This window comes from Tubulanus polymorphus, chromosome 11 (assembly GCF_964204645.1).
Source record: "Tubulanus polymorphus chromosome 11, tnTubPoly1.2, whole genome shotgun sequence".
NCBI classification, from domain to species: domain Eukaryota; kingdom Metazoa; phylum Nemertea; class Palaeonemertea; order Tubulaniformes; family Tubulanidae; genus Tubulanus; species Tubulanus polymorphus.
In genome coordinates this window covers 9,000,137-9,018,639 of record NC_134035.1, presented here as the reverse complement: position 1 = coordinate 9,018,639, position 18,503 = coordinate 9,000,137, and the positions used below count along the sequence as shown (strand labels likewise).

The 18,503-nt window shown below is 40.4% G+C and overlaps 1 protein-coding gene across 2 annotated transcripts; it reads right to left on the bottom strand.

Moving 5' to 3' along the window:
• Positions 1-1,337: 1,337 nt before the first annotated feature.
• LOC141913271 (uncharacterized) lies at positions 1,338-16,732 on the bottom strand. Of its 2 annotated transcripts, XM_074804750.1 has the most exons (22): positions 16,200-16,732; positions 14,086-14,173; positions 13,638-13,676; positions 8,747-8,889; positions 8,318-8,413; positions 7,855-7,979; positions 7,674-7,767; positions 7,492-7,593; positions 7,274-7,408; positions 7,008-7,088; positions 6,780-6,929; positions 6,591-6,695; positions 6,374-6,515; positions 6,152-6,288; positions 5,977-6,058; positions 5,518-5,628; positions 3,898-5,426; positions 3,444-3,581; positions 3,179-3,316; positions 2,964-3,091; positions 2,560-2,717; positions 1,338-2,376 (listed from the first exon to the last, which is right to left on the bottom strand). In XM_074804750.1, exons 1-22 carry the CDS (start codon positions 16,728-16,730, stop codon positions 2,306-2,308), a joined length of 4,323 nt encoding a protein of 1,440 aa, XP_074660851.1. In that variant the 5' UTR covers positions 16,731-16,732; the 3' UTR covers positions 1,338-2,305. The 2 variants fall into 2 exon arrangements, with proteins under 2 accessions (XP_074660851.1, XP_074660850.1); XM_074804749.1 differs by lacking the exons at positions 13,638-13,676; positions 14,086-14,173; positions 16,200-16,732 and adding an exon at positions 10,386-12,824.
• Between the last annotated feature and the right edge of the window lie 1,771 nt (positions 16,733-18,503).

Sequence of the window (18,503 nt, the reverse complement as noted above, 5' to 3'; positions counted from 1 at the left end):
TTTCAAAAGTTATTTCATTAATAGCTCTCATATGCTAATTGACGCTTGTGAATAGTGATTATCAATATGATGCGGTCTATGATACGCTGAATGCAATTTCATAGACATCAATAAAGTTGACTCGAATGACAGTGAAAAATCAGCGCCATAACACAGAAAATCCATCAACGAAATCCGACTTTAATCATTGTCCTTTTTTCCAAGTATTTCAATATTTTCATTTCGCTGCCGGCGCTAAACCGCGATTGATGAACAACATTCGTGACGTCGACATGACTGTTCGCGATTGAATCTTTTTTGTCTTTATGCGTGGTGCTGAATTTTTTTTGTCTTTGTTTGATGTGTTTGGTTTATTTCAGTGTGTCTAATGTTTCAATGTATATAGATTTGATATGGATTTAGATTTCATATTGTATAGGTTGTATCATATGGTGGCTGATTCGGGCCATACTAAAAGAATTTTCTGTACGGCTAAAGCACCGATAAAAAATTTTTCACAAAAATTTTTGTCCAGTTTCTTGCCAGTCAGAAACATTTTTTCAAACCAAAATGTTTAGTTTTCTCGCGCGAGAAAACCAAAAGTTTTGAATTCTCGCGCGAGAAAACAAAAAAAACGGGCCAATGTGAAAAATTGGTATTGGTGCTTTAGCCGTACAGAAAAATTTTTTAGTTTGGCCCCAATCAGCCACCATACAAAAGTCCTTTTCCGTACTAATTTAAATTCCCAAGAAAGAAACAGTTTTTTGCTCGACGCCTCGCTTTTTTTGCTTCAGTGTTTTGACATTGAACAGTTTTGGACGGAACTTTTTCCTCGGTGAGTTCGTAGAACTGTATTTAAACTAAAGCTACACAGTAAGGATAATTACGCAGTTCTCGGGTTTAAATTGTCTCTAGGGTCAAAGCATTGAATCAACTTTAATCTCAACTCTTAGTGTCAAGCTGAACTGAAAACTGGAGAACTAGATCGCGAATTGTAATTTGTAAATTCAAATAAACGATGATCTTTATTATATTTGCGGTGATGTTCAGTTTTTCTCGGGTTTCGCTACCCCGCAATACATTAGTTCACTGAAATTCCGCTAGGGGATCATACGGTACTGCAACCTTATTACGCGGTATTGTTTGACAGTCGTTTCTTCGGCTCCTTTGGCGTCATTTTCAGCCGAACTAATTCATTTAACTAATACCCAACAATCATATACGATACCGTTCAGAGATCTCCCAGTTTGAAATGATCCCAATTCATTATTAAGCATCAGAGCTACAAAACTAAAAAAACAACAGTAAATTATGGTAAATAGGCTTTTATTTATATTATCTAAATATATCAATATCACAATGAAATTACTTACAAAATTACCAACTATTTAACAAATAGGAAATCTCAACATTGTAACAAGACAAACAACGTAAAAGAGAGACTCTTTTATCAACCAGTCTTATGAACAAAACAAACAGAACTTGGATCAAATAGAATAAACTGTTTTATGATAATTACACTAGGAACACTGGATCGAAAATTACGAATGATTTGATATCAATACTAATAATTATCAATTTCAAGGGGTTACGTATCATTCATTAGGACAGATTAACAATTAAGAGTAGAAAGTTCTGCGAATTCAGAGTCCAACATCGGACCCAGTTCTTTAATGACAATACATCTAATAAACAGCTTATTATCAGCTGAAGTTAATCAAAAATATGAAGGAAGACAAACAACTTTTCTATTACTTTAAAAGATAAAAAGCTACATAAGGTTAATAGTCTTATAACTCTCTTCCTCATTGATATGCTTTGTTTAAGTTATATCATGAAAACTGCATGGACCACTCCAGCAACGCATATAGTATTCGATAATAATTTGGTATATGTTGAATTATGAGCATTTCTATATAAGATAAGGAGATCTTCTTACCATACATAAATATAGATATGATACAAAATGCTCTCTTCTTTTATCTACTGAATACAGAAAACAATCACGAAAATTGTTTTTACAATACAAGACTTTCCATAATCTCTTTCACTCAATCATACTTGGCTGTAAGGATGTTTTCTTTACTAACAAAGGAAGAACTGCGATTAAAAAACAAGTGTACATCTCCGTGATCATCACTCGATCTAAACCTTAACAATAACACCATATGGTCATTTCATAAAACATTTCCAATCGAAGCAACTCAACTCGTAGCTGGTTACATTATAGTAAAAAACAATAAAATCTACCGTACTACATTTCATTCGACACAAACAAATTCAAGGCAGTGTGTGTATATATATATATAGGACCGTGTTACTTGACTCAGGTTTTTAACTCAACAGCTCCTCCCGACAGTGTACGCCTACGCTCGTCATTTCTCTGTTTCGCCGCCTCTGAAATACAAAACACGTTCAGAGTTATCCATTTCAAACATTATTTGATTACGAAGGCTAGCGCCATGCACGTGACCTCTTCCTGCTAAATAAATTGCGCATTCAAAATACTCAGAAATGCCAAACCCTTATTTGAATCGCATGTAGATTGGATTATCAGAAAAATTTGAGTGTGGAATTTACCTGCAACCTCTTTACTGCGTTGTATGACTTGTTTAGCTATGGACTGTCTCATCTCTAATACCGCCTGCCTCTGCAGTTTCTCCTGGTTCACTTTGTCATGTACGTCCATCTCTCGGCTGCCATTGTTGTCAATTTCTGCGTGCGTGAATTCTTGCATGCTATAAACGAAACAGAAGATTTCAAGATTAAAGGAAAAGTTCTAATGTCTCATTAATGGAGAAAAGTCAGTTCACGATAATTCCAATAGATGGCGCCTATTATTTTCGTCAAACTTAATTGAACATTGAGTCAGTTTAGGAAAATTCGAATGGATGGCGATTCGTTAATTCTTGCAAATACTATCAAGCAACTAGCGAAGTATGAAAAATCAACACAATTCTACACTAAAGGCGGCGCACCCATACCTCTGAGCAGACAGAAGTCTCCGTAGTTTTTCAGCTTTTTCCTGACGTTTCTCATACTCAAATTCGGTCAGATTTTCTACCTCGGGGATATATCGTTCTGGAATCTCAATCAGTTCGGGCGAACGTAACTGCAATAATCAAAACAAAAAACAAATCTAAATCAATACTATTACTGTACTATACTGTAAAACGAAAACTATGTTTTCAATACGTACAATTTCTCTGTCAATGATATCACTGTCATCGTCGTATTCATAGTTCGCTCGCATGCCCCAGGACGGATTCACCTGTTTCTGAACTCCAAAAAGTCGATCCATTTCATCGATATCGCGATCCGTTTCACTTCGACTTCGCTGCAATTTCACAATGGATATATATATATATATCTTCAACAATTTTTACCTTAACCCTCTAACAATGTTGATACTACCGTGGAAATAACAGATAAATTCAGAAATATTTTTACGGATAAAAATCTACCTTAAGTGTACTGACGGTATCGGTATGAACTTGTAGCTGAGCTGGCTCGTCGTTAGATGGCGGCGTTCTCGCGAAATTTTTACCATTATTATTGTTGTATCTCGGTTTATTAGGTTTTGCATAGTGGGAAGTTGATCCCTGAAAAATCAACAAGAATCTCAACATAAGACAAGACGATACACAACAGTAATTCAGCCGAAGATGTTAAGTAATTGAGTAAAAGGTTAAATATATTTGAACAAGGTTTCGGTTTAAGACAATAAGCCATCGATTGTGGGTACAGTACTGATGATGATGGCTACTAGTCTTTAGCCAAAATTTTGTTCAAATATATTTAACCTTTTACCCAAGAACTTGACATCTTTGGCTGAATTATTATATTCTCTCGAATATGAATCTCAACATATTCATGGCATAAGACAGGATGAATCTACGAGAGAAAAGACAAACTTACGGAGTGATTTCTCGGTTGAGATGAAGCGGGGGAAGAAGCCGCTCGTGTCAGATTACTGATTTGTCCTCGTTGCTGCGTAACTGGTGAAATGGGGCGTCGTTGATCTCTGTCGTAAATCGGAGACATCGGTTTCGAAGAAGTAACTTCCGAATCGACGTCTAAATTACGATCGTCGATCCACGGTGAACCGGGCATCGGTGAAAACCGTTGATTCGGCGTCGATTTCGGAGAAACGAACTGAGAACTATCGTCTGCCGAGTTGTGATCGTCGTAACGAGGAGGCAAATATTGACCGGTTATTCGTTGCGTATCGTAAATAGAAGGGGCAGACGTAGTCCGCGGTGACATGAATTCTGAACTATTGTCTAAACTATCATTTACAAATACATGCGAAGCTTGAGGTAGATTTCCTTGCGAAGTGAAGTCTAAATCACGTCCTCGGAACGCCGGTGAAACGCTACGCGGTTGTTGAGATGAATCGACGGTGCGTCGGGTCGGGGAGTCTCTCATCGGCGCGGTCGATCGACGTTCAGGAGATTCATACGGTTTTCGGGATGCGGATGGTGATGTTGGAATTGGACGGTTTTCGGGCGTTAATGATGAATATGATCGAGTGTTTACGTAGATCGGTTCCTTCTGAGCCGAATCGAGATAATCTTTACGCGTATTTACTGGCGATTGCATACTATCGGAATATGAAGGCTTCCAACGTTGAGGGGAACTAGATTCGTTATTTCTCTGTAGATGAGGGGGCTGCCAGAATTGAGTTCTTACCTCACTGTCTGTATTTGGTGACCTGTGAACTGGCGTTTGCATCTCAGCTTCAGTCTGAGCTCTGATTGGTGATTGTACACGACCAGGCATCTGCTGCATCTCAGCTTCAGTCTGAGCTCTGATTGGTGATTGTACGCTACCAGGCGTCTGCTGCATCTCGGCTACAATCTGACCTCTGATTGGTGATTGTACGCGACCAGGCGTCTGCTGCATCTCAGGTACAATCTGTGCTCTGATTGGTGTATTCACACGTATCGGTGACATTTCTGGTTCGCCGATTGGTGATTTGAATCTTGTTTGTAATGGATCAAATGGAACTCTTTGCGTGAAGCTCGTATTTGGAGAATTGGTTTGACCACTGAGTCGTGATTCATCCCTTATATCGGAATATGGCGACTTTACTCTCGACTCTGGCAGATTTATATAAGTCGACGGCGATTTTCGGGAGTTCTCGCTCTGGGATGCCGGTTTATGTCTTGGCAAACTGCCCGAATTCCAGGCAGATGGAGGTAGCTGCGATAAATCTGTATAATTCCTCATCGGATCATTGCCGTGCCAACTACTGGCGCTGTTCGTCGGTGATGGCGCGATTGCGTGCGGTGAATTCTGGTTCGGCGCTTCCTTTCTCCACGGTTGCTGGCCAGCGATCAAACTGTCAACTTGGTCATCGTCTGTCGGTGACGGTTCATCTTGACGAGGAAACTGCGGTGAAACTTCGAAACTTCTCGGTAAAGATTGTGACCGTGTTAGATTTCCTGCAACAACAACAATGGCAAATTCTACATTGAAAGAAATTGCTGCATTTGAATTACATCAGTTTTATCCTGACGACTATAAAGTATTTACCTGATTGATACTGATCTACAGGACGAACTGGACTGCCTCGAACACGACGGCCTGATTCACGTTTCACATCTCTGACTGTATTCTTCTTACTTTCTTTAGGTGGAATCAAACCTATTGATATCAAACGTGACAAATTCAATCTTACTGGTCAAGGAGGATCGAGGATTTTTTGGATAAAGTGGACCGGAAAATTGGAATGAGCACTCAATTTGATAAGGCCAGATTTGGTAATACGAGGGCTGCAAGCACAAACATTCACGGGGGTTCTGGTGGCCCTCCCATAGAAAAGGCTTTTCTGACTCTCATCAATCAAGGCCCACTTTGATTTATTCTTCGTCTCCGGACTTTTTGGGAGGCACATTCGAATTTTGAAGAGGGTGGACCAGTCCATCCAGTCCACTCCCTTTTCAGCCCTTACTGGTGCATGCAGTATAAATTGATACAAAGAACTTCACTCACCAAAATATCTTTTAGTGTTGTCATCCGCTTGACTAATATCCATAGGTGACATGTCAGATGACACAAATGAATCATCAATTTCCTGAAAAATTACATTATTTGTGTCATTGAAGCAAATTGAGCAATATTTACAATATGGAAGGAAGGAAACCAAGGACTTTCAATTTTTACTCACTCCTACTTCTCTAGCCGAATTAGCTCTTCTTAATCCCGAGTCCTGAGTTTTCACGCCGATATCGACCGTACGCATTGTATCCATATCCGTTTCTAGGTACGTTTTACTTTTCATTTTTTTCGGAACCGAATCCACAGCTGAAAAATCCCAACAACAAGAAATTATTCACTACATAACGAAACAAACGCCGATCGGTCAATTGATCACAGTAGGTGAACATACCAGTGAGGTCAGGGTTAGACTTGCGTAATGTATTCATGGCTGCCGAAAGTTGTTGCGCGTCCGACTTCAGTCCATCCATTATACCCTGAACTTGCGATAACTCATCTTTAAGTTTCATCTTTGCGCGATAAGATTCACTCGTCTGAAAACCGTAGGTTTGTTAATAAATCCTGTACAAGTCACAAAACGTTTTTCTCAGGGAAGTATAGAAACTCACCATTGATGGTAAACTATTAGATTTACTGAGATCGTAAACTTTAGATCGTAACAAAGTTACATCCATTTCAACTTTATCATTCTCAGCCCTTACTTCTTCTAATTGCTGTAAATAATTTCAAATCAATGTTTTAACCCGAATGAACTATCAGTTAACCGTGAAATGCCGTCATCAAACGATTCTAGGTACCTTTGATTTTTCAGCCAACTCAAACATGATCTTTGACAACTGGTTCTCTTGCATTTGCAACTGTTTGTCCAAAAGTTCCATGTCGCGAGGGTCGTCCTTTCGTTGATGTTGTTCGCGTTTCGTATCAGAGATGGCGCCTTCCATCATCAACTAAACAATCGAAACAATACATTACAAATACGAAGTGTACCTATCGGATATTTGTGATATGATCTGATAAATGTTCACCTTATCTTCCCTTAAACTTGTAACAGCAACTGATAACTCCTGCAGTTCACGATCTAGCAGGTGCAATTTACGTAACTTCTCCTAAAATATCAATCAAGAAATTGTGCATCTTATTGCTACGATGTACAAAATGACTGAGAACCTACAGGGTCCACAGACTCCCTGATTGTCGGACTGTGATTTTTAGCAAATGTCAATTCATAGAATTTCACTGACTCTGAACACTATGAAGCCTGTAATTATGAAACCTATATATTTACACGTACCTCGAGATCTGCATCTTCTTGACGAAGTTGATCGATGTCATCTTGTTGACCTTTAACCAGTTTATCCTCTTGTAACTGACGCGTAAATGTCAACATCTCTTTCTCAGGTTTGATCTGATCCGGTGACAGCATGTGCTACAAAATCACGACCATCAACAATAACTGAACATCAATCGCTATAAATGAAAGATGTGAGATTGAAACGATCGAAAACTTACTGTTTTATACTGCGATAGTAACATGTCCGTCTGTCCGTTATAAAGGCTGCCCATTTTCACTAGATTATCCAATAGATTTACTAACGGTTTCTGTACCTCTATCTACAATGTATAATGCATTGTACGAGGGTAAGAATCATTATGAAACTCATCGTAAAGTTTCGACTTTGTATCAAATCTACCTGATTATCTAAATCGTTAATTTGAGCTTTCGTAATCATGTAACTCTCGTGTTGATTGACCAAACTGCCGCTCGGATCTTGGTTTTCATCGATTCTATAAAATACAAGCATGTTCATTAAACGATTGTTGATTATTGCAAATCACCACGGTCTGAATAAGGATGGTTGCGATTTTACTCACGAACTCTTGTACTGCTTCTCACTGTCGCGTTGTCCGTCTAACACAGTTCTCAGGTGATCTCGCTGACGTTCTAGAGTCGACTGTTCGCGACGCAGTTGAATCAACAACAAAACCAACTCTTCGTGCTGTAACCAGAAATCATTATATCATATCACTATTTACCATCAAAGGCCATAGGCCCATGTAGAGACAGCCTCTTAGTCAATCGTACACATGGTTTAAGCCAAATTCTAAACCAGACCTATCAAACAGGATCCAAGACCCAGTTCGCAGTTGTGAGTTAGAGTAAGAATTATTTCATTTTCAATAAGTTTGAGTAAATTCCACAGTTCCAAGTTAACATTTGACTCAAGATATATGAGTTAAAACATTGAAAATGAACTAATTTTGAACTCGGAGTTAACTCTTCTAACTCACAACTGTCGAACCGGGTCCATTGTACTAAGTGACTGCAGGGACTTACCGATTTGCCTTCGAGATCAGCCATCTGTATACTGAGTCGAACTCGTTGTCCGTTACGCAAACTGTAATTTTTTCGTAAACTTCGCAGACGTGTTTCCTGGAAGCAGATGAGATGATTTTAAACATGAAACGCATGGATGTGTATGGACTAAACAAACTTAGAGTAGCCACTTTTGACTTCCTTTTTCCCTGACTATTCCCTGACATGCATGTTGTTTTCCCTGACCTGATCTGCTAAGAATCTAATCAATTAACGGAGTCAATACGTGCGACCTAGCAATCTCAACAAATTTCCCTGACTTTTCACTGATTTTAAGCTTTTTACAAAATTCCCTCAATATACCCTGACTTTTATAAAGAAAAGACAATTCCCTGACTTTTCCCCGATTCCCAGTAGGTAAGTGGCCACCCTGTTGGAAATCGTACAAACCAGTATATCAGCGTCCGGCATCTCGGGATCCTCCTTTATCGTGTTGATGGCTGGAATCAAATCATGGTTTCGTTGCGGAGGATTTGCCGTGGAAGACGGAGGCGCAGACGACAACGGGATATCTCTTCTCTGATCGGCAGGCACTGTAATAATTAACGCGAAAAACATTCAGAATAACAATATTCTCTGCTGGTAGTTAATTTCGATCTATATAACGCAACAGCTAGTCGTAGGTTTTATTACGAACGTGAGACGATATTTGTTATGAGCAGTTGGTATTATTGGTCGCATGTGTTCGCGGACCCTCAACGACAGGCTGGTTCGATATCGCACATATTCCTACGTACGTATAACTAATAAATGCGTCATCATCAAATTGAGCCAGATTTTTAATGAAAACATGATATATGCGTACTACGATATCATAATAGGGTTTATCAACTAAACTATGAATATATCATTGTTGTTACGCTTTCAGATTATCATTCATTAAATATATCTAGATTCTACGATGAATCGAATATATCGTACTGGTCACACACCTCATGAAAAATATATCCATCGTAAGCTTCTATCGAAACAGTATCAGATCCTCTCAGCTACTTACAAATGAGAGAAACAAGCTAATGAAATAAAACTACAGCACCCATATTACCGCGTCTGTCAAAACATCTCTGTTATCAATGTACAAAAAACCATGTCAGCAAACTTGAGGACTTTTTAATATATCATTTATGTCTGAAGAATTGAAAATTGGGCCAAGATTACGGTTTAAGAGGACATACAGAACCAACTGTATAGCTCTTGAAAGCAGAAAATAAACAGAGATATTTCAACGCAGATTATTCATATGCTACAACTTTTTATAAGTTTCCGATATCACTGAAATACTGTGCAGGTGCAAACATATAACACATCCACTGCATTCACTATGAGCTGAGTTTTTGTCTATATGTGCGACAATGTAATACGATATGCTTCCATGATTCATATCTGCGAAATACATATTCATACTAGTAATGATCATACATACATATAGACATATATACAGACATATATACAGACATATATAACCCAGTACCGGGGATTCAGTTCAAGGGCGGATTCAGGGGCGGACTGGTCTTCAAAATTCAAGTGTACCTGCCAAAAATTATTTTGCAAAGAAAATTTTTAAAATACGAAAAATAAATCCAAATTGGCCCCAATTGATGAGGGCCAGAAAAGCCCCTTTTTGTCCTTATCTTTCTGTGGGAGGGCCACCCGAACCCCAACAAATGTCTCACGCTTATAGCCTTCGCGCATTCATTGCCAAATCTACCCTTGAGTGACCATTTCGATTTTCAATCCTAGATCCGCCCTTGCAGTTCTGCAGTTTTGAAGCTTCGACTATATATGGAAAATTCAGACTTTAAAATGTCTACCCACAAAAACTACAGAACTTTAGACAACCAAAACCAAGAGGAATGAGGACAAGAGATCATGAATTGATTAAACAGCGATTAAAAATGATCTACCTTACACCTAAGATTACACGAACACACACACACAAACATAGATTTCTCTAAGACTGGTTAAGAAGCTAAAGCTAGGTTCATTAATGACACCCGTTCGTAGATGTTTGGGTTACGAAGTCACAAACCTGTAGCTAGATTAACGTATCCGGTATGTTCATATCCCGGGATATCGGTATATCCGGCCTCATATCCGAGAGGCCAGCTCTCGTTCAATGGATCCTGTTCCAATTGAGAACGTTCGGCCTCATCTTGTCTGATACTGTCATTGAGCGGCTCTAGAATCTGCGATTCTGCCAACTGTGGATCAACAAATCCCCGATCTGCTAACTGTGGATCTACAAATCGGTCTGCTGATTGTGGATCTACAAATCGTGGTTCTGCTAACTGTGGATCTACAAATCGTGGATCTGCTAACTGTGGATCTACAAATCGTCGGTCTGCTAACTGTGGATCTACAAATCGTGGATCTGCTAACTGTGGATCTACAAAGCGTTGGTCTGTGAACTGTGGATCTACAAATCGTGGATCTGCTAACTGTGGATCTACAAATTGTGGATCTGCTAACTGTGGATCTACAAAGCGTTGGTCTGTGAACTGTGGATCTACAAATTGTGGATCTGCTAACTGTGGATCTACAAAGCGTCGGTCTGCTAACTGTGGATCTACATATCGTTTTTCTGCATACTGCAGATCCGTAAATTGTGGATCAGCTAGCCGTGGATCTACAAATCGTGGATCCGCTAACAGCGGATCTGCGGACCATCTTGCCAGCACGTTTCCACCGTCATTGTCTTTGATGTTTGGATCAGATGATAATCTGGGTCGAGTTTGTATCGAATATGGCGTAAAGACGGAATCATCAGCAGTTGCGGAATTTCTATCTTCGGGTAAACGCAGATAGTCAGGCAGCGTGTAGTCGAATTTTCGAGGTTCAAATTCGAACTGTTGCCCCGAATGCGTTTGATCCTGTGTCGCGACGGGCTGCTGCTGCTGCTGCTGCTGCTGGTCGGAACACGGTTCCGAAAATTGTCCCGAATTTCGCTGTTTCGTAAACGTGAGATAATCTTGTAAACTCTTAATCGGGCTGTCGTCATCGTCGGCGCTCATCGTTAGATCCTGATTATCGCTCGGATAAGCGGCACGATCAGCTGCGTTCTCTCTGCCAGCTGCAGCTGCTGGATACTGCTGTTGCGTATTACGCAGATAATCCTGAACCGACAGCGTATTTCCGCGTAGATTCTCCTCGATGTTCTCGTCGTCCGGTCGCGAGCTGCTCGTCGATTTACGCGGCTCGAACCCCTCTTCCGTAATCTCGGTCATATCGTCGGGCGGCGTATAATTCATACGCGCCGCCTCGTCTTGCCCTTTATTCATGAAAACCATCCGCGCTCCGCTCGTCCCGCCGCCGAAAATATTCCTCACCTCGTCCGGGTCGTAGACGGCCCAGATCTCGTCGCACTCGTCGCCGCTATCGGCCGTCCGTTCGCCGCGTTTAACGGTCACCCGCGGTCGAGCGGCCGACGGAACTTCTAAACTCTGCGTGCGGAAGAGCTTCTCGTATTCGCGATCTTTACGCTTCAGCTGTTCGACGCCGCGCGGACTGACGTGCCCGACGATATTCGAATCGGACATCACATACTTGATCTCGCGGTTGCGTTCGGCGATCTCGTCGAGGTGGTCTAGAACGCTGTTCCACGTATGCGGTTTACCGTCCCACGATTCGCCGACGCGCGTCACCTCCGGCGAGCTGTCCGTCTCGTCGCGCGAACTACTCAGATAATACAGATCGCCGTTTCCCCATTCCGGATGCGAACACGCCGGCGTCAACAAATACGGACCGTTTATTCGTCCGACTCTGTGATACTTCGTCCGCGATTCGGCGACTTTTTTACACAAATGACTTTCCAGTTCGGCTTTCAATTCCAGCGAGCAAATGGTCGGAATTTTTCTCACGCTTCGCGCGTTATTCGTACTCGTATCGTTTCCCTCCTCTGAATAACGTACATCGCGATCACTGTCGCGTAACAGGTCGGGCATCATCGACCAGCGATCCTTCGACGCTTTCAGACCACCGCCGTCGTCAACGACTCGCAAAGACGGCATCGATTGTTGTCGGCCCGTCCAAATTTCCTCGTACATGTTTTCGGGCGGATTTGTTGGTCGCGACCGGTCGTGGTCGTCGATCAGACGCACGGGAACGGCTGAAGTAAGCAAGAACAATCGACGAAACTATTAACAACGAACAACATCGAAACAAAAAACTAAAACTAAATCAGTGCAACAGACGTGACTTTAAACAGTAATAACCGTATATCACTACAAAACAGGCTTTATCCGTTTCGCAAATTGACTAATATCCACTCTCTAAATCTATAACGAAGTTAGCAAATCCAATCACGCGACGGAAGTTCTTAGGTTTCATATTTTGCCAATCCGACGCCCGATAGGATAGAATGTAACGCGCTATCGTTCGAACACGAGATACGAACGCACGGTTTTATAGGTAAACAATAATTCACACGCGTTACTCATATTTCAGGTATAAAACGCGCGACGACGACCGATGTTTCAATCGTATATATATATATATATATATATATATATATATATATATATATATATTTATATGAATACCCGCCCCTATATACACATACATATATGACGCACGATAAAGAAACGCGGCGTTCAATTTATCGAAAATTAAATGAAGTTAACGAGCACTCGTCAACTCTTCTGCGTGTATTTGATCGCATATATCGAATAGAACGCGGCCCGGGGCTTAGACCGTGTTTGTTATCTCGATCACGTATACACATACATATACATGTATTTTGTTTAAGGGTCATAGATTACGTTTTTTTTCTCTCAATTTCCTTTTCTTATGCGTCTTAGTCGCGTTACACAATAAGACACTTTGTAAAAGCCGAGCCGTTTCATTGTGCGAACGCAGTTTTGCCTTCGGGTGCTTTGTATATACGGATAATGATTGAAAATAAACATCATAATAATTGAAACAAAGTGTTGCGTGATTAATGTTATTAAACAATACGGTTATTAACTGTTTTCATGCGATTCATGCTCGACAATGCTAAAGTGTACAAAGGAATTCCATAAATTCTGTATATATCATAGTTTGGCTTTGACATGTACGATTACAGCATATTTACTAAGCGGTAAGGTGGTCTTGCACTGTGCTGTCAGCTACGGTATACGCAGCAAGCTTTCGAGGGGGGGAAATACAATTAACAATTTTGAAGGGTGAATTTTAACTAACGAAGTGCAGTTCAACGTTTGTAACAACAAAAAATGCAGCGTAACGAAACGAACAACATGCCGCAATAAATGTAAACTAAAGGACTGTCACACCTTAGTGTTACCTTTAGGTGAACGCTGGACCAATACCCGAATTCTATGGCCTGTAATCGGTAATATCAACACGTTATTCCTGGATTTACAAATCAAATCTTATCAAAAAACATTTATTCTAGCATTCATTTACTAACTGGATTAAAAGTATAGACTTATACACATCCAGGGACCGGTTCCATAGTTTAGACTTAATTCAAAAAGTTGTCTTAAATCTAAACACTGGTCTTAAATTGTTAGAATGGCTTTGGAATTAAGTTGGTCTTAGACTGGTCTTAAGCTGTTAAATTAGCTATAGAACTAAGATGATCTTATATTGGTCTTAAGTCTAAGGACTAACTATGGAACCGGCTCCAGAGGCCTTAGTTACACATTTGATTGAAGATTGTTCGATAAACTTAAACTCGCACATTGGATCTGGGGTCCAGAGTTAAAAGAGATCCGGTATTCAGGACTAACCTCTGTGTATCTGCCATTCTTCTTGTTTCGGCTGCTGGCTTCGATTTGACGGCGGCGCTGCAGTCAATTTCGGCACTGATCTCTGTTCCTAAAATAGGCGAGGTGATAAAATGTGTTGATTCAATGACAAACCGTATCGTTACACCCATAACACAAATCTCTGCTTATCAGCGATATTAACGAGGTGATATTAACGAGGTGCAGCCCCTAGGGTTTGGGTTGTCCTTCTTATTCATGTACCTATTTATTCATGAAATCATATCTAAAGAACTTATGTATATGTCTATAATGTTGTACATATTATCATTAGTAAATAAATCATTATTTCAGATTATATCAGTAAACATATGTCACGCGAGATGGAGCTAGGGATAAGACATATATCCGCATCGCCTGTGTTCTTGGCTTAGCGGGAAACTTTTGGGTACATACATGCTCAGATGAGACATCACCACCAAGGAAAGGGACAATGGTTAGAGGCAATAATTCCAAAAAGTATAAGTGTGGATCCTACAGTATCAGTTTGATAGACAAGTGGCTTAAATTTTGAAGTCTCCGAAAATGGCTCATAGAATTGAGAGGAAAGGTTAAATACTCTTGTAGCTTTTCTTCATATCATAGCTTTTTCTAAAGCCTAGCGCACATCGACACTGCGATTGGAGACAACTAGTTGCTACCGAACGATTACCCCGCGCACATCGAAATCTAGTTACAACCGGTCAGTTGCAGCAACTGCATGGCGCGTGTCGATCGTCGAGATCCAGAGCGCGCACATCGACGGATATGACTGCGATTGAGTACAACCAGGTGCTCAAAAGTAGAACATGGGCAACTGGCTGGAACTGGAGATAGATCGACGCTTACCAATCGTAAGCTCGCTCACATCGACACATTCAAGCAACTGATCGTATCCAGCCAGTTCCTCTCATGCGCCGAAAACTGCCTTGCAACTAGTTGTCTCCAATCGCAGTGTCGATGTGCGCTAGGCTTTAAATTCCTACAGTATAACGTAAAATACTGAATTCAGCGGAATGATTTGATAGTGAAAAGTGTCATTGACTTGACACCACGCTGTACGGTCGCGGTATATAGTACTAACTGTGTAGTAAATGAACAACGTGTTAATATGTAATGAAATAAATTCGAGCATCATCGCATTGAACTAATTAATTACATTATCATCGTTATAAGGATTTAATTCAATGATTGCGACCGCCCGGCAGGCAGCGCAGCGTGTAGCGGTGCGCATGTGCCCAGTGTAATTGACTCTCACAACCCACGACCAGCTGGTGATGATAAACTGTAAATCAAAATCCGAAATTTATTCAACTACATACGTCGAACGAATCTAACGATTTATGGATTTTAGCATTTACCATGGATTTTAACTGATTTAGCTGAAACGAATTAACTACAGTAGACTCTGCTCAAGTTTGGACCTAAATATAAACTTATCATTCAGCTCATATTTTTCTGACCCAAGAGAACTAAGATATTGCTCAAATCGGAGATTTTTTCATGGTCTTAAATAACAAAAAACAGTCTTATTTCTGACCATTTATTGAAGAACTTAATCACTTTCTCGAGTCAGATGAATTTTCATGGCCTCCAAACCAGACGTATTTCTGACCCTATATCGAGGTAACACATGGACATCATCCATGTTGTAAACATGCGTCATATGGACAAAAGATGCCGGTCAACCTTGCATTTTTACTTCATTTAGCAGCCTGTGTTTGACGTCCAACGACGCTAATTGATGTCAGTTGCATTATCTCTATATATGAGTACAAATCCCACAATGTATGAATGAATTTAAAAAGTTTATTTGAAAATTAGAAATGTTTACGGGTGGTTGCTACCAGCACCCTTCGCCAGTCTAAAATCACTTGCAAATGAATACGTATTCAGTATTTTAAGACTGAAGAAGGGTGGTAGCAACCATCCGAAATATTTCTAACTTTTAAATAAACTCTTTTTAGATTCGTCCGTACAATGAGGGATTTTATCATGGATATTGTGATTCTCAACTGATTCACCTCTATGTAAAAATCCGAAAGAACTGATCGGAGGCTATTTAGTCTACGGTCCCAAATCTACATGTTTCTTTTTACCTGCGAGGGTGGAGACTCCGGAAACTGGAAGAACGTCGGATACGATTTCTTCTTTTCTTCGTTATAAGCCGACATCAGATACGACGTTCGCGTCGTCGGCGTTTGCGTGTCGGCTAGCTGTTCGATGAATCGGGTTCGAAACTCGGCCGGTACCGGCGGACGTTGCTCCGAGTCGCCGGGCGAACGAACGCGCTCCGCCTCGCCGCGATTATAAACCCCCTGATTTTCGTAGATCGGTTCGGCGTCGCGAACCGCGCCTCGATCCGCGTAATACCCGTTCCGTTGCGGATCCGAATTCCCGGACGGATTTCGCGCCGAATCGCCGCGTCGATCGTACGCGCTATTCATATCCATGTAATCGTCGTAATTTAGAGTTCGAGCGTTAACTCGTCCGGCGTACACCCGCGAACTCTTACCATCGTCGCGCCGATCGTTTTGAGCAAAATTCGAATGGACGTCGTCGTGATCATGATGATCGTGATAATACTGTCCGTTCAACGGTTTCTGATGGCTAATACTCTGGTAATCCATTTTCGCCGGTCTGTTCGGAGTGAGCACGCGCAGACGCTCCGACTCGCCGTCCGTTAGATTTTTAGCACCGGTCGTCGCGGAGACTAGACAGTTGTCGTTTTCGTCCAAACCGTTTTTTAAACCGCGTTTAAGTTGCGTTGCACCGTTTTGATAAGTATTTTCCAAACTGAGAAGAAAAAAGAAAAATGTCATCAATTTCGATCGCGGTTAAATATCTATACAGTGAAAATTCGTGCTTCCACGAAAAATGTTCACTATTGTGATATCACTTTCACAGAAAATTTTGGTTGGTTCGGAGAATAACTGTTCATTCTGGGAGGTTGAAAATCCATAGAAGCAAAACCAGTTCAAATCTCATTTTCTAACGAGTATTGATATGAGTTTATTCTAGTTACTCCCGGACTATTTAAACTCTCTACCCAAGATCATTAAGGGAGGTGTTCACTTTAGGGGGGTGTTCACTTTGGAGAGGTTCCTATTTAGGGAGGTTGAAATGTACAAGATTCAACCAAGCACCAGTTGTAGGAAGTTATGTTACAGCTCTATCCGTATAAATGATTCATACCGGTAACTCATTCAACTTGAACCTTTAACGTGGATCTTACTTAAAGCCAGTTTCACAAACAGAATTTACGATAAATTTGCCATTTCCTTTTCAATTGTCAATAATTCAAAAAATATTCTTGACTTTGCAAAAAATGTACCCACTGCAATCATGTTATAGTGAACTAAATGCATATCTATTTATAGTATAAAAAGCCATTAGTGATAATCTCCTAGTCGTGACACAATGCAGTAAAATATGAACCTATATGGCGACAGCTTGCAGTAGTTTGAAAATCTCGGTCAGTATGCTAGATAAACTATTCCCTAGCTCTCACCTGTGATCTCTATGGACTATTGTTGCTAAACTAATGACATTCATCCATCGATGCATGTCATCTTTATTTTCAGCAGCGAAATAGTATGTTTGCATATTTTCATGTTCAATCTGCAAAAGAGAAGAAGTGATAAGTACGTTTATCGGTATACGGGCAAATCATATTTACCGATAAACTTCAGGGCCCAGTTTCACCTCTCAATACAAGACAACAAACTAAAATCTTAACCCTAAATGTGAAGGCAATTAGAACTTTGAAGTTTAGCTAGATTTTATTTTAAGTACAAGCTTTCGCTACTAATGCCTAGAAGCTTCATCAGATAAATGAGTAAAGTCAATGCAGATACATTAAGTATTTATAGGGAGAATGAACAGAATTACTGTTGTTTCTGCATTGACTTACTAATTTACTAGATGAAGCTACTATGCACGAGTAGCAGAAAGCTTGTACTTCAAATAAAATCTAGCTAACCTTTAAAGTACTATTTGTCTTAACGTATTATGATTCGACTCTAGGTTGACAGGGCTCCTCTACAATTCTCCTGGGTCCAGTTCCACAGTTCTGAGTTAAGACATAACTCAGACTTAACTCATTGAAAATGAACTAACTCAAGAGTTAACTGTAAGTCATGACTGTGGAACTGGGTCCAGGGATGGCTTTATAGACTGATATCAACCTTAAACCAGGGGCTAACTGAATTCATTATCAATTGAGTTAAACCCTGGGTTTATGGCCTCCGAAGAAGTTAATATCAGCCTATAAAACAAGCCCCTGAAGACTGAATTCAGCGCGGGAATAGAATTTATTCAGAAAATATACGTGAAAAAGTCAAATACCTTGAACGCAAATTTGCGTTTGATGCCATCTTCTCGTGAACACGGGTTTACTTTAT

Coding starts and splice junctions, on each gene's coding strand:
- LOC141913271 (XM_074804749.1), bottom strand. CDS start 12,399: ATGTACGAGGAAATTTGGACGGGCCGACAACAATCGATGCCGTCTTTG. Junction 6,930..7,007: donor CAAGTTTAAGGGAAGATAAG/GTGAACATTTAT, acceptor TCGATTGTTTAG/TTGATGATGGAAGGCGCCAT. Junction 3,092..3,178: donor ATATCATTGACAGAGAAATT/GTACGTATTGAA, acceptor TGATTATTGCAG/TTACGTTCGCCCGAACTGAT.